The 15,658-nt window shown below is 45.6% G+C and overlaps 1 protein-coding gene across 2 annotated transcripts; it reads left to right on the top strand.

The window, feature by feature from the left end:
• Nucleotides 1–9,490: 9,490 nt before the first annotated feature.
• On the top strand, nt 9,491–15,343 carry LOC143281004 (uncharacterized). 2 transcript variants are annotated; one of them, XM_076585877.1, is made up of 4 exons: nt 9,491–10,436; nt 11,467–11,636; nt 13,811–13,983; nt 14,291–15,343. In XM_076585877.1, the coding sequence occupies exons 1-4, from the start codon at nt 9,661–9,663 to the stop codon at nt 14,489–14,491; spliced, it is 1,320 nt and encodes a 439-aa protein (XP_076441992.1). In that variant the 5' UTR covers nt 9,491–9,660; the 3' UTR covers nt 14,492–15,343. The 2 variants fall into 2 exon arrangements, with proteins under 2 accessions (XP_076441992.1, XP_076441991.1); XM_076585876.1 differs by having other exon boundaries at nt 11,467–12,215.
• The last annotated feature ends 315 nt before the right edge of the window (nt 15,344–15,658 follow it).

Raw genomic sequence — 15,658 nt, 5'->3', positions numbered from 1 at the left:
GTGTTTCCTAATGATTTACACACAATAAAAGAAGGAAAGTGGCCACCGCATTACCCTCCTAAGTGCTGATGGAAGCAGGAGTCTTTGCTAAATATTTCACTTCCTTTTATGTTCCTGCACATTCGTGGGCAGTGATAAACATGAATCTGTGACGGGGTGATAAAATAATCAAACAGAACTGAATCACACATATTCAAATATCATTAACATATACATGAATTCAATCACATGTCGAAATCTGCGATAAGTTATCAACATATAATACACTGCAGTACTTCGAGTTTACTAAGGTAAAACTCGTAGCATACTGGATAGGTATACATGCAAGATGACTGGAAGGGATGTGTACGCAGACCGAATGATCTCTGCTTGTGGTTGGGTTGAGTTTAACGACCTTTCGGCACACTTCAGTGTAGACATGGCATTTGGCCTTGAAACACGTTAACACTTCAGTGTAGACATGGCATTTGCCTTTGAAACACGTTCACACTTCAGTGTAGACATGGCATTTGCCTTTGAAACACGTTCACACTTCAGTGTAGACATAGTATTTGCCCTTGAAGTACGTTCACACTTCAGTGTAGACATGGCATTTGCCCTTGAAACGCGTTGATTCTTCAGTGCAGACAAGACTGCAATCAATTTGTGTGCGTGTGGGGAGGGGGAGGGGTGTGTCTGAAATGAATGATTGCGTGTCTGTATATCTGTAGAGAACAGATAATCAACCAGTGAGAAGAATTACATCAATGCCAAATGGCTCGGTGATGTCCACACACAGGGCAAGTTTTGTTCACTGTACATCAACAAAAGTGCCGCACGAATCGACATATTGATTTGTTTAAGTGCTCCATGGAGTCCAACCTGGGTTTATGTTCTGAGTTTCCTGGCGTAAAGACTATCCAAATTTGAGTAATTGGCATTGGTTAATCAGCGCTGTCTAGGCGTGACGTAGAGCTCGAGGCTTCAACTCTCACTGGATGAGAAAATGACGTCAGTATGCATGTAGGCCTGCACGCGTGGATTCGCAGTGGCACAGTGGGTTATCCGCTGATTACTCAACACTAATTTCTGCAATTAAGCTGATTAAGAAGGTCCTTACACTTCGAAACTGCAACTTTTTTTCATATATAGAAATTAGACGTTAAATTGCAAGGTCAAATTAAGCCACTTCTAGACAAGGCTCTGAAACGAGTTCAGAGCACACAAAAAGTTATTGTTGGCAAACAAGTTCGAGCGTAGTATAGATCTGAAGAAGACTGCACGACAGTTTTAACCAACTTCGGATTCGAAGAGAGAGATAGTTAATGAAAATAGGACAACACACACAACCCGCCTGTCAGTTTTGCTGAACCACTAACGCGGCGCTAACCAACTGCATGAGGTCACATATAAACAAGTATGTCTAGAATAAAGGGAAAAAAAAATTTTTTCTGCGAGCAGAAAAATACCCTTCGCTTACATGTTGCACACTTTGTGGGCAAGTGATTTCAGATAAAAATCAAATCTACCGCAGGATTATGTGTACATGTTAGTATAACAAACATCATTTGACAGTGATTTATATATAGAATAGTTTTCCTGAACAGTTGGGGTGTTTATGCGAACGGGTGCTGTTTGAAATTTGGCATGGTGCGCCAGCAGCTTTGTCTCAGTGTAGATCTGTGATCAAAGGGGGAAGAACCATCACAAAAGCGTCACTTCCTGTACGATGTCGATGCCCTGACAAGGAATGAGCAAGAACTCGCCAAGCTTGATTTTTGAAAGACTGGATGAAACATCTCCAAGATATGGCAAGGAAACTGCGCCAAGTTGATGACCAGCCACAACACCACCATCAGTGCTGATAAAACTGTTCATCGACTGCAGCTGGGAACGGTTCCAACAGTTCACTTTCCTGGGATTCACCAACAGCGGTGAAGGATCCAGACCAGAAACCCTCTAAGTTGTAGTAAAGACAACATCACTGTCTACACTGAAACATGAAACATAAGATCAAGCTTCAACATGCATTTGTATAGTCTGTCTTCCTGTATGCATGCGAGACACGGACACTTACGACGGATTTTAAAAGACGGATACAAGCCATGGAAGTGAGGTACTATCGCAAGTACATCACACAGACACACGGATCATTTCACTTAACAGCTAGTGCCCCGAACCACCAAGCAGCACATTGGACCATATTAAGATCTTCTGACATACGTTGGTATGGTCATGTAACAAGATCCAATGGCCTTGTCAAAACAATGTTCGTACGGAGGGAGACGGAGTGGAAGACAGAAAAGACAGTGCTCTGCAAACTGACAGACAAGGAGGAATCTGATGGCGCCCACACGAGAAATGATACAATGGATTAAGTATTTGACTCACTTGCGTAAACAATGTGAGTCAATTTAATAATCCAGTGTTCGATTGTCTCTGTGTGTGTCTGTATGTATGTCTGTGTGTCCGTGGTAAACGTTAACGTCATTTTTTTCCCCTGGAAATACATGTCTGCCAATACAAAATTTTGATTAAACACAGTGAAGAAAAAATCTTCACCGACATGCTAATAATAGCTTGTAAGTCTTCCGGATTAGCTGTATTTCCGGATCATCAATGGTTTATTTCGTTGAAGTTCCAAATTTTAAAAAAATCACAGTGTATGGTTTGGTTTGGAGACAGCCTGGCCTCATTTTTCTTGTTCGCAATTAAAAAAAACGAAATACAAATTCTGGACATGATAATATACAGTTACACGATAACCCCCCCCCCCAAAAAAAAACCCAAAAAACAAAAAAAACCGTACGTTTAGATATTAAGTTATTAAGTTTTGAACGTCATTGACAGGTCCCCTTTAGCACTATAAGTAAGGCCACTTATTCTTGAACGGAATCAGAGAAGAGGTGTATTTTTATTATCTGGATAATTTAAACGCTTTGCTATATTCGTCAAATTGGCGATATCAGGCGGGGAAAAGGGATCATATTAGTAGAAGCGGGGGTCAAAAGGAAGTATTACCAATGTTCTGTCATAAGTCCATTTTCTTTAAGATTTCAAACAATAATTAAACTCCATGTTGGTATTGTTTTGTCCACTCTTCTTGTACACAAATGCGAAACGAATCAACACAGGAGGACGAACATAACGGCAAACTGGGCGACAGGTTCCTCTGTCATTAGAGTGTCTCTCAGTGTGGCACTGAATGAAAACCACGCAATTATTCCGTGACCAAAAGCACATGGGCACACACACGGCTAAGGATCTGTCCCCGATAGTGTTTATGACACATCACATCCCCTCTAGCTTTGAGCTGATGTACTGGAATGCGTCTTGCCTTACTGCAGTGTCATTTCATTGGCGTTTGGTGAGGTGCTCTGATTCAATATGTAAATCGTTATGAATGACATTACCAACTAGATCTGTTACAACAATAATCGCGTTGTCGTAAAGCAGACTGAGTGCACGTCTCCCCGAAAATGGAGACCACCACAAGATCCTCCTGATGACAGTCCATATGAATCTACCCACACAAAAAAGATCATGACATGTACTCATCACAGACATGAACGCAGAGTTGGAATTAAAAGACCATATAATTAGTATTGTTCGTTCTTTCTTTATTCTTTTGCAAAGGTAGGGGGCTATCTGTTTTAATAGTGTATGGGAGTTTGGATGAAGGAGATCCCATTATATAGATCAATTTAGTTTTGAGACTACGTGATAGGGCTGCACAATACACCCTTGATAAAAGTGATGATGATGATAATAACAACAACAAATGAAATGAAATTATGGTGCTTAGAGCCTCGCCGACCACTAAGGCCATCTCAAGGCTATCGCCGCGTTAATAACTACTACAAGGATAAAAAAAAAAAAAACCCAATTAAACGAGTCACCACTTCAAACTTTCCACTCCAAAGTTTAAAAAAAAAACTTCCATAGTTTAAAACCTTCAAATCTGGTTAAAAATGTTCACTTCTTTTAAGAAGTCCATCAGCGCCCACGGAGGGACATTCCGAAACAAAGTCTTCAAAGAAACCGCCGTGTAATGTCTGTGTCTAACGTCATGCAGATCCCAACAGTCAAGGAGCACGTGTTTCACGGTGAGAGGCTCATCACAGGGAATATATCGAGGGGCCTCTTCCCCATTCAACAAGTAAGAATGAGTAAAAAAAAAAAAAAGTGTGCCCCGCACGCACAGACTCCTCCTTTCTGTTCTTCATCCCCGAAGGGAGGGTCTCTTTTAGGTCTGGACGGATCTGGAAGAGCTTGTTGTCCGTCTGGGTGTTCCACTCCTCTTGCCAAAGATCCTTAACATAAATGTTCACCTTCCGCTTCATGTCTGTGTATGGTAAAAAGGATCTGGATAATTCTTTCTTTACAACGTTCCTGGCCAGCAGGTCCGCCCTTTCGTTACCACGAATGCCAACATGTCCGGGAACCCAGGCCAACACAACCTCGTATCCTTTCTTCGTTGCGAGAGTAAAAGCTTCATAAAATTCTAGCAGTTTGGGATGAGTGATATTCCTGCAGGCGATCGCCTCCAGGGCTGACAAGGAGTCGGAAAAGATCATAAATCTCTTTGGTTTCGAAGAGAGAACCATTTTTACCACCAGAACCAGTGCGGTCAGTTCCGCAGTGTACACCTAGCTGTCAGACAGGATGTGTTCCTTTGAGGGCCGGTCAGGAAAGGCGGGACAGAACGCAGATGCAGCGACTCCGTCCTCTGACTTGGAACCGTCAGTGAAGATTCTTTGAAAAGTGGGAAATTTGTGGCAGAGTTCCGAAAAGAAAGTTCTGTAGGCCAGAGAACTGGTGGAGTCTTTACGGTACGAGGCCAGATCGAATTGGACCTCAGGTGTTGTAAAGGTCCACGGAGGGCTGTCGGGGAACTTGGAGAAATCTGAGATGCCACCAACATCCAGATCGGCATTTTCTAAGTGCGGCTGAATGCGGAGTTCAAGAGGAGGGATGCAGTTTGGGTTGTCTTTAAATTTCTTATCGAAAGGGTTGTTGAATACAGCGTCGTAAGCAGGGTTTGTAGGTTCAGAAAACAATTTCAAATAATAGTTTAGGGTCAGCTTCAGTCTGCGGTTGGAGAGAGGCGGTTCCCCCGCCTCTGCATACAGGCTGTGCACAGGGGTGGTGCGGAACGCACCTAAGCTGAGACGGAGCCCTTGGTGGTGTATAGGGTCCAACAGTTTCAGGTAAGACGGTCTGGCCGAGCCGTATACTACACTTCCATAATCCAGTTTGGACCGGACTAGAGCTCTGTGGAGGTGCAAGAGAGTTCTCTTATCAGCACCCCAGTCCGTGTGTGCTACAACTCGCATGATGTTCATAGCTTTTTGGCAAGATATTTTCAGCTGTTTGATATGGCTGAGGAAGTTCAGCTTCTGATCAAAGACGACCCCTAAAAATTTGGCTTCCTTGACCGCCGGGATGGTGGATTTTCCCAGACGGATTTCAGGGTCCGGATAGAACTGGCGAAAGTTATGAAAATGAATACATTCAGTTTTGGAGGACGAAAAGGTGAAGCCATTCTCCTCTGCCCAACACTGGATTTTGTCGACGCAGAGCTGAAGCCGTCGCTGGATGCTGGCATACGTGCTGCCAGTTGCATACAAGGCGAAATCGTCCACGAACAGCGAGCTGTCCGATCCCTTCTGAACGGATTGAATGATGTCATTAATTTTGATGCTGAAGAGAGCCGGCGACAGAATGCTCCCTTGCGGGACACCCAGCTCCTGCTCGTGAATGTCAGACAGAGTGGTGCCGACCCTCACCTGGAATTGTCTGTCTTGCAAAAAGTTGTGGATGAACTGGGGCAGGTGTCCTCGGAAGCCAAGCTCGTGCAGGTCCGAGAGGATTCCAAATTTCCAGGTGGTATCGTAAGCTTTCTCTAAGTCAAAAAATATGGCCACTACATGCTGTTTATTTACAAAGGCATTTCTTACAGTGGTTTCCAGACGAACCAGATGGTCAACGGTAGAACGATGCTTGCGGAAACCGCACTGTTCTTTCACCAGAAGGCCTTCGGTCTCTAGTTTCCACATCAGTCTACCGTTGACCATCTTCTCCATCATTTTGCAGATGCAGCTGGTCAGTGCTATTGGGCAGTAGTTGGAGGGGTTCGAGGGGTCTTTTCCCGGTTTCGGCACCGGAATTATGAGGGCTTTCCGCCAGGAGGGTGGAAAAAAGCCTGTGATCCAGATGTGGTTGTAAACTTTGAGCAGGGTGTCCATACAGGTTTCAGGAAGATGTTTTCAGAGTTTATAATGGACCTCGTCCATTCCAGGACAGGAATCCGTACAGGTCTGAAGGGCAGATTTTAATTCATTCATAGTGAAAGGAAGGTTGTAGCTCTCTGTGTTGTCGACATGTCTGGCGGAAGAGAAGTTGCAGGGTGTTTTTTCTGTCAGGTTTTTGGTTTTGAGAAACCGAGCAGATTTGTTAGCAGATCTCGAGTTCAGTTCAATTGTGGAGGCAAGTGGGTGACTTGTCGTTAAGACAGCACAAGTCCATATCCGAAAGAAGGTTTTCCAAGAGAAGACCCCGGGCTGATGTCATCTCACTTCCCCAGAGCGGGGAGTGTCCATTGAAGTCGCCCAACAGTAGAAACGGTTGTGGGAGCTGGTCGACCAGGTTTATGAGGTCCTGCCTCAGAACACGGACGGAAGGAGGAAGGTACAGAGAGCAGACAGTGATGGTTTTCTCAAGTGTGACTCTGACTGCTACCGCCTGTAAAGGGGTGCTTAAAGGAACTGTACTGTATAAAAGGGACTTACGTATAAAAAGAGCGACACCTCCCGTCAATCCCTCTTGCTTCGGTTGAGCAGGTTTAAAAATGGAGTTAAAACCAGAGAGAGATAAAACCTTGCCATCTCTTTGCAGAGTCTCCTGCAGCGCCAGCACTGAAGGTTTCAAGGCATGACAAAGCAGCTGAAGTTCCTGGAAATTGGCAACTACAACAAACCCACGGATGTTCCAGTGGATCACTGCCATTAAAAAGGTTAAAAAAATAAAGCAGCAGCCTATTCCATCGCTACCCCCTGCTCCTCTGCTTGCGGTGGCTCAAGGTCGGTCAAGATCGCGTATCTATTTTTGGAATTTAATTTTTCCGATTCCGACCAAGCCAGAATATCCACCACCTCGGCTCTTCCCGATCCCGCCAAGGCCGCAACCCTCCCCTCCTTGAGTTTTGGAGGTACGCGGGGTTTCTGGCCACTCCCGCCAGCCCGAGGGCCAGGCAGATGAGAGGCGGGGCGAGGGGGGCCGGGGGGTGGGGGGGACGGGAGGCGGACAACGTGCCTCCGCCCGAGGCTTTCCGCTCCCGCCCAGCAGCCTCTGAGGACCGCCGTACAGGATGGGAAGGGGTGGACACGGCGCCTCCACCCAAGGTCAACGGTTCTAACAAGGTAGGCACGTCGTCCGTCTGCGTCCCTGTGGACGTCGTCTGGACCGCGACGTCCACCATCCTGGGTCTGACGACAGAGGCGTAAGACGCCTTAGGCAATACGGCCTCCACTTGTTTTCTTGCCTCAAAGAATGATATTTTCTTCTCCGTCTTCACCTTCTGGATTTCCTTTTCTTTTCTCCAGGCGGGGCAGTCTTTTGATGAGGACGGGTGGCCGCCTCCGCAGTTCGCACAACGGGCTGGACTGACGCATTCGCCCTGGTGCGCCGCCTTTGAACAGGTGCCACACGCCTCTTCCTCCTTGCATCGGTCCCGCACGTGTCCAAATTTCTGGCATTTGAAACATCTTAGAGGGGACGGCACGTACAGGCTTACATTCACCATCAGGTATCTGACTCGAATGTCCTTGGAGACATTCGGGCAGCAGAAGGTGAGGAAAATTGTGTTGGTCGGGACTCTGTCCGACCCCTTCTTCACTGTCACCCTGTAAACGTCGGTCACTCCCTGAGAGGACAGCTCGCTCTTGATCTCTGCTTCAGACACTCCTCTCAACTCCGGGCATCTGATAACCCCCTTTGAACAGTTCAGACCTTTGTGAGGGGAAACCCTCATCGCCCTATCCACAAAAGTGGTCGCCTTGAGCAGAAGCTGTGTCTGCCTTTTAGACTCTGTCTCCACCAAAAATGCTCCGCTCCTCAGCCTCTTGATAGATTTCAGTGATCCCACCAGACATTGGAAGCCCTTCTGGATAGCGAAGGGGCTGAGAGCCGACAAGGGCTTGTCGTCATCAGCGCCCTCCACCACAAGCCACGACGGCCAAAATCCAGAGGTCTCACCAACCTCCGAATCAGGGTCTGAGTCGTCTGTTCCTGGTCTCCTTCTTTTGCCAAGTTTAGGGGGGGGGGTTTGTTTGGAATTCATGGTTTATTAATTGTATATTCATCCCTCCCTTACCCACCCACCATGGGGTCCAACTTAGGGGCCAGGGTCAAGGGAACACCAGCTTGACCCCTTCCAGGTTTCGGGAGGGATATACGACTAACAGCTTAGCTCCAACATGTTCCCACCCGATCATTCCCAGCTCCCGGGGACAGAGAACCGAGCACTACGGGGGTTATCCTCGCTAGCCTCCAAAGTGCCAGTCTTGACCCAACCCCACGAAGGGGTAGCCGACTGACACACACGGGCCAATGTGTGCCGCCTGTCTTAGGAGAGGTCCGAGCCAAAGGGATGTGTTGAGAGCAGCGTGCTCTCTCAATCCCCAGGATCTCATTCCCCTCCATCACAGGTCGCGCCGCACGGCAAACACGGCGGGCCTGAAGAAGGCCACAGAGAAAAAAGAATGTGGAAAAGAAGGCTTGATGGGGAGCTGAGGACAGAAAAGAAAAGAAGCGGTAAAAAGAAGAATAGAGAATAGCGAAAGGGACAGTGGGTCACGTTTAGTTTGGGCCTCACTCACGACCTATTCGGCATGGGAAGCCCTATCAGGGGCATCAGTACGAAAACCACCACTTATTCAGCCCGAACAGCTACAATGGCTATGTAGGCTGTCAATTAAGACCTGGGACCAGAGCAGTAAACCCCCAGAAGCACTGATGCCACCGCCGACATAGCTCGCTCGATCACTGGCCACTAAGCCTCCCGACCACGACAAGGTAGTGACCCGCCCGGGAGGGGGTCAAGAGAACACCAGCTTTACCCCCTCCAGGTTTCGGGAGGAATAACAACAACAAAACCATGGTGTAAACTAGGTCCGAGAGTCACAGACACCTGCAGTGTGTATACAAGTGACTAACATTTTCAAAGACGCAACCATGAATGGATGACATTCGCCTGTGTTGTCTCAGTTTTCCTAATTACCCATAAAAACACTCAACCTTGGGTAAAAACCGCTGGTTAAAAGCCGGCCATTAGCTATATAATTCAACAATTGTGCGTCTCTCTATGGTTCAAGCCTTGGTTAGTACGTTTTATTGATCAATAACCTACATCATGCGTCTTTGCTTTGTCCTTTGTGCTTTCGTTAATAAGGATAACCCAATTCTGATCGTGCCCATTTCGTGCTTACACAAAACAGACAAACTGCAAATGAGACCCTTCGTAACATTTGTAATTTTCAGGCTGTGTGGGAAAGATACAAGTACACTATTCATTTGTGTCTTTTCAATCTGTGTGGTACGTTTCGGTGTACATGTTTAACAATATCGAAATACAAGTAAGAATACCCGTTACTGGGGAACCAGACATCAGAAGAAACCAGAATGAATCAGCCGCCAGGATCAAGGAACCGTGATGGGTCGCTGCCTTTCTATCGTAAAGTACTGTTAGCGGCTGCCATGACAGGCAACGAGATCTGTGTGTCATTCCAGCAGCTCTACCAGGTGCCTTTGCTGCAGATCCAAGGAGTCCCCGTAACCTACGTCTCTCTCTATCCCATCGTCGCTGGGCCTGTGGCCTTGCTTCTGCTGAATCTTTCCGGCTGTCTCAGTGACAGAGGTTCCAACCACCAGAAACGAAAAGCCATAGTTGTTGCTCTCATTGCAGCTATCACCATGCTTGGTATTGTTGTGGTTGTTGTGGCCAATTCCAAGCTCCTTTCTGCAGACCAGTGTACTGGCTCAACAAACGAAACAACTTGTTTTGATGAATCTGACTCCCCTGGCAGGCGAGATGCTGACAACCAGTCGCATTTCACATTTACTAACGAATCGTTCCTGACCAGTGATGACTTTCCAGCAATGGTGACGGCTGTAACTGACCATTCTGCAGCGAGAAGAGACAGCTCCCTGGACGACGAAGACGCGTTGTCTGTGCCAGTGACAGCGTTGCTTGGTCTGAGCGGATTCGCTCTGATGGACATTGGGTATGACGTCAACCAGGCCAGCATCAGGACCAGTGTGCTGGCCAGCAGCAGTCAGAGTGACCACAGTGTGCTGCTGCTGCTGTCCCTGGCTCTGGCAGCGTTCGGGGGCTGCATCACCAACACTCTGGGTCTGCTGGACCTCTCGCAGCTGTTTGGCTGGGGAGCTGAGGACGGGTGAGAGAATATGCACAAGTTCTCTCTTTGTCTCTCTGTCTGCCTGGCTGTTTTGATTCCTAGTTCTCTGGAATTCCCGATCTTAGGTATTTTATTATTTTCTCTTTTTTAGATTTTTTTTTTCAAATGAATACGTATTTAAGCTATCTTTTCTTTTTATGAACTACCAAGATATGTGATTGAGTCCACGTCTTGACAATGCGTTTGCACTTCAGCATCTTTAGTTTGGCCTTGTGAATGTTACGTTTTGGGTGTTGCTTTTTTGTCATGCATTTTCTTTTGTCTCATCTCTTTATTTTGGTCTGCCTTGTCTCTCTGTTTCCCCCTCTCTCTGTTTCAGTCTCATTCTGACATTCGCTCACAAGTTTGCATTTACTCGTTCGTATTTACTAACTGATCACAGTTGCCGTTTATTTAAAGGAATTGTATCGATTTCCGTTTGCTTAAATCATCAAACAGACAGAAAAAAAGAACTGCTTCAAACGGTGGATGAAACACTGGTATGTTTGGATGTATTTCCCTTTTCGCTTCGTTAATTGTGTTATGTATATAATATGTAGCATAACTGTATGTATGTGCACAGTAAAACACACACACTGTCTATTGCCCCAGGCCATGAAAAAAACAGACATTACACATTTCTGGAAAATTTAATGTGGATGAAAAAATGTCCATATCTTGGAAACCCATGGACATGTTAACTTAAAATTCTGTTGAAAAGAAAACACCAATGAAGAAGGTGTGGTGTGTTGATGTGCTGGGAGAAAGAAAGGGCGCTCCATGACCAGCATTCAACAGTTGGAAAAAAACATGATCACTAAATCCAAATGGCATTTTGTTTGCCCTGTGTGTGTGTGTGTGTGTGTGTGTGTGTGTGTGTGTGTGTGTGTAGATATGTGTGTGTGAGTGTGTGTGTGTGTGTGTAGATGTGTGTGTGTGTGTGTGTGTATTTAAGAATGAGTGAGGAACATTGCCATCACCTGTCTGCCCAACACGATGATTACATCATTTCATTGTGTCCTCTGTCCAGATCTGTGGTAGCTCAAACAACCGTCCAGCTCCTTGTGTGTGGTCTGGTCCTGTTGGTCACCGTAACATCCACCGTCACTACGGCCCTTCTCGGCACACCCACGCTCCGTCCACCCGCCTTCACACCACTTCACGAAGACGGAACCGAGTCTGAACAAATAGCCTGTTACGGTACTTTCGGTTCTGACGAACGAAGCCCGCAAAACGACGATGACAGGCATGATAGAAATCTTTGCAGCGAGGAAACCAGTTTTGGGAGACGAGAGGAAAGGACAGTCGATGAGTTGGACACTTTTGAAGAAAGTGTTTTGTCAGCGACAAAGCCGCTTGTATCCGAGAAAGAAAGGTCGCTTCAGTTGTCGTACAGTTCGACGTTTGAACATTTGAACATTTTGCATCATTCCACTGTTTATCAGAGATCGTCGTCTCCACAGCTGTCATCAGAAGTTGCCCAGCAAAAATCGGAATTTCTGGCTTCGGAGCAGAGTAGATGGAACAAACACAAAGTCAATTTTATCACTGCCTGTGTGGCTGCGTACTTGGGAATGTCAATGCTCTATGCCTATAATATGTATGTGACGGACTTTATGGGGAAGGCGGTGATGGGTGGAGACCCTAACGCACCACATGACAGTGCCGAATATAAGCAGTACGAAGAAGGTTTGCGTTTGGCAGGTGCAGGGTTGTTCGCTTTTTACTGCAGTTATTTCCTTGTCAACTGTGTACACGGCAAGCTTCTGGCTTTCTGGGGTAATCCGGTATTCTGTATTACAATGCTGTAACTTTACTTGTTAAATATGCTTGCACCGTTCCTGGCAGACTGTTAGCAGCAGGCTGACTGGTTGGTTGGTTGGTTGGTCAGTTGGTTGTTTGGTTGGATTGACGGGCTGACTGGTTTTAGATCTAGAAGAGGCTCGTTATAAATATGACGTTATGACTGTACTGTCATTCTCATTGGCAGAGGTGATAGAACTCTAGCAAGAGACACTTGTCAACAGGACCATGCAGGAGCTGACAAGAACATCAAGGAAGCGTGGTCTGAGCATGAGAGAAGCATCCCTCCTGAAGTGAAACTTGAATTTTTGTTCCGTTATGCATTCGTGTTCGAGAATGACATCATCCCGAAAGGCGAGTAGGCCGTGTTTCCTACAGCACTATGAACAACATACATTGCTGTTGTGCACAGGGCCACATGGATGATGAATGCTCTTGGCAGCTTTTCTGACCCAAGACGCATCGGGACATCAAGAACACTGTACATCAAATTGCAACAGCAAAGAAACTCACCTCCTGAATTAAGCCTTGGTTACCAGCCTGTCCCAAACCTGCTCCGGGCAACACTAAGAGCTGATATATTTTACTGGAACACTCAACGGTACCCTGGTGATGTATTCTGGGTGGTTTGACAACCTTTCTGTCACTTCTCCATGCACCATTGTTGGGAAAATGGAGCATCTGTTTGCAACCCATGGCATACCTGAGAACCTCATGACAGATAATGGCAGACAGTTTGTGAGTCATATGTTTGAGCTGTTCAAAAAGGAATTGAACTTTATGCACGTCACAAGAAGTCTTACCACCATGAGTCCAATGGCCCAGCTGAAAACACCGTCGAGCAAGCCAAGCAAATGCTAAACAAAAAGCAAGAATGATGGCTCAGACTTCCTCTGAGGCCTACTTAGCATGTGAAACACTCCATGAGGCTCTCTGGACTCACCTGCCCAATGTTTGCAATTTAGATGCGTCAATACCACACTGCCAGCGCAACATCTATGACGCTGCTGAAGCTCAAATTCCATGACCAATACTGCAGGTGTCTGCATCTTTTGTGTCTGCTTGATACTGGGATTGTGAAAGGATGTAATTGCTATAGTCTTGTCACGTGGTTCCGAACCCAGATGGACTTCCATCACCATCATCTTCATCCATCACCAATACAGAAAAAAAATGTCCCAGATTTTGTGGCTGTCTTCCCTTGCTCTCTGGAGACTCTCTTAAGACATATAAGATACATATTGATGGCCGGGCTGGTCCTGAGCACAGTCTGCATATTAGGTTGAATCAGTTTTTAATACTGTGCAGGACATGTTGAATTTGTAATGGATGTTCTCGTCATGAACTGCTGTAATTACTCTTCTCATATAAAGTCTAGTTCTTTTCATGTATCTCTGGATAGGTCCATTACATTTAGATATCTAATGTATTTCAGACAGTCAAGGACAGTATTTACCTATGGTTAGATGACAGTCTACAATATATTGTATCAAGCAATCAGAATTTCTTTTGTACGTGGACACGTGCATGCTGTGTGTGTATACAATGTGTGTGAATCTGGGTGATTGCAGGTATGAAGGTGGACTTCTGTTTGTCCCACGGGCTGATGGCAGCAGCCGTTCTGTGTCTGGCACTGACCAAACAGCTGGCAGCGTTCTACGTGTGCTGTGTGCTGTACAGCTTCCAGCGATCTGCGTTCTTCTCTGTGCCTTACATCATCGCCAACGACTATGCGCAAAAACAGGTATGTACCAGGTAACTGAAAACTGCTGAAGTACAAACTGGGTGGATCCTTTTCTTCTTTTTTTTTTTTACCAACTTACCTTAACGATAAGCATGTGCATGAGCCACTGCTATAAATAGATTTGAGACATAATCAATCGTTTTGAGACTGACATACCTGTGAGGAGCCCTATAAGTGACCAAAGTAAGGCAATGACAATAATGAAGGTGAAAATGATTAAATTCACAAGTTCGTTTTGTTGCGTGTATATAATCTGTCCAGGGAGTGAAAGAAATACGGCCTGTTTTATTCATGGTATTCATTTCAGGAGCACTGTGGCCACGGCCAGTCAGAGACGGGAAGGCTGATGGCCATCTTGGGTTCTATGGTACCGCTCAACTACTGCACAGTGTTTATGGTCAGCGGACCCCTCATCACCCTCACCAACTATGATGGAGCCCCCCTCATCGTGAGTTCTGCCTGCGCTGGGTTGGCTACCTTGCTCTTCATGGTCATCTACAGACCTTGACCTTCACAATGTTGCCCAGACTGTCACTGACTCACTTGCACGTACCGTATTACGTTGTAATAAAACCAGGGGGTGGGTGCTCTCATGAAATCAAAAACAAGTTTGTACATTCATAAAAATCCTTGTTAATCTTCTTTGTGTAATTTCTTGAAACCTACATGTGATTTCAGAACATTTGCGATATTACCAGTTGTACAGTTTGAGTGAAAAATACTTTGTTCTCCCTGATCGTTTTCCTTTGACTTTCAGTCATATCATTTTTGCTTAATCTTCACTGTTGGAGCATAACCTTCCCTGCTGTTTTGTCTGATGCTCATGTACAGACTCGAATCTTCAAAGGATCACTGAACAGTACCTCAGTGATAAATCTCAAAAGTATCATTGCTTTTTTCAGCAAGCCATCTGAGGTGAGTGAGCCGTCCAGATGGCCTTTAGCATCCCCATACGCAACTCCTCTCCACCCCTCACCCTGACAACATAAGTATAGAATAATTATATTGTTCTCACGTGACTGTCAAATGGGGAGTTTGTTCACAACCAGTATCACCCAAAGGAAAGGATTCAACAGAGTTCAACCTCAAGAACAACAAACCTGATAGCTGCAACCTCAGCGAGGATCACCAAGCAAGAACTGATCAGGACGGCACCAAGAAAGATGATGACGACCGCTCCTTAGACGTAGCAGCTGCACGTGAATGACGACATAGCAGCGTCCACCTCTTTCTGACAGCTGGCATTTGATGCCCACTTCCAGCTGTCTATGTGCACCACTCTTTGGGTTCAGAAGATCCACATGTGTATCCACAAATGACTGTGGCTACAATTCAATTCTTGATTCTATATTTAAAACAAGAGAGGCAAGGCCTTCAAGACTCACCTCACTTGTGACATGCACTTACTACAACAATTTAATCAAAACACACAAAAAATCAATTGCAAAACAAAAGTCATGTGCACCTCCCAACATAGAAATATAGACCACACAAAGTTGTGTTGGATTTCACATTGATTTTTGTTTTTGTTTTTGTTTTCACTTTTTTTTTCAAAATCAAAATCACAAAGGAAAAAAAATCATTTCTAAACTCACACTTGCTTTTGTTTAAATGAAAGAGGAAATGCACCTAAGTGTGACCAACATACAGACACACACACGATAGGTAATAAAGT

The sequence above is a fragment of the Babylonia areolata genome, chromosome 4 (genome assembly GCF_041734735.1).
Source record: "Babylonia areolata isolate BAREFJ2019XMU chromosome 4, ASM4173473v1, whole genome shotgun sequence".
Classification (NCBI taxonomy): Eukaryota; Metazoa; Mollusca; class Gastropoda; order Neogastropoda; family Buccinidae; genus Babylonia; species Babylonia areolata.
The sequence above is the reverse complement of the archived record's forward strand: the minus strand, read 5'-3'. Positions and strand labels throughout refer to the sequence as shown.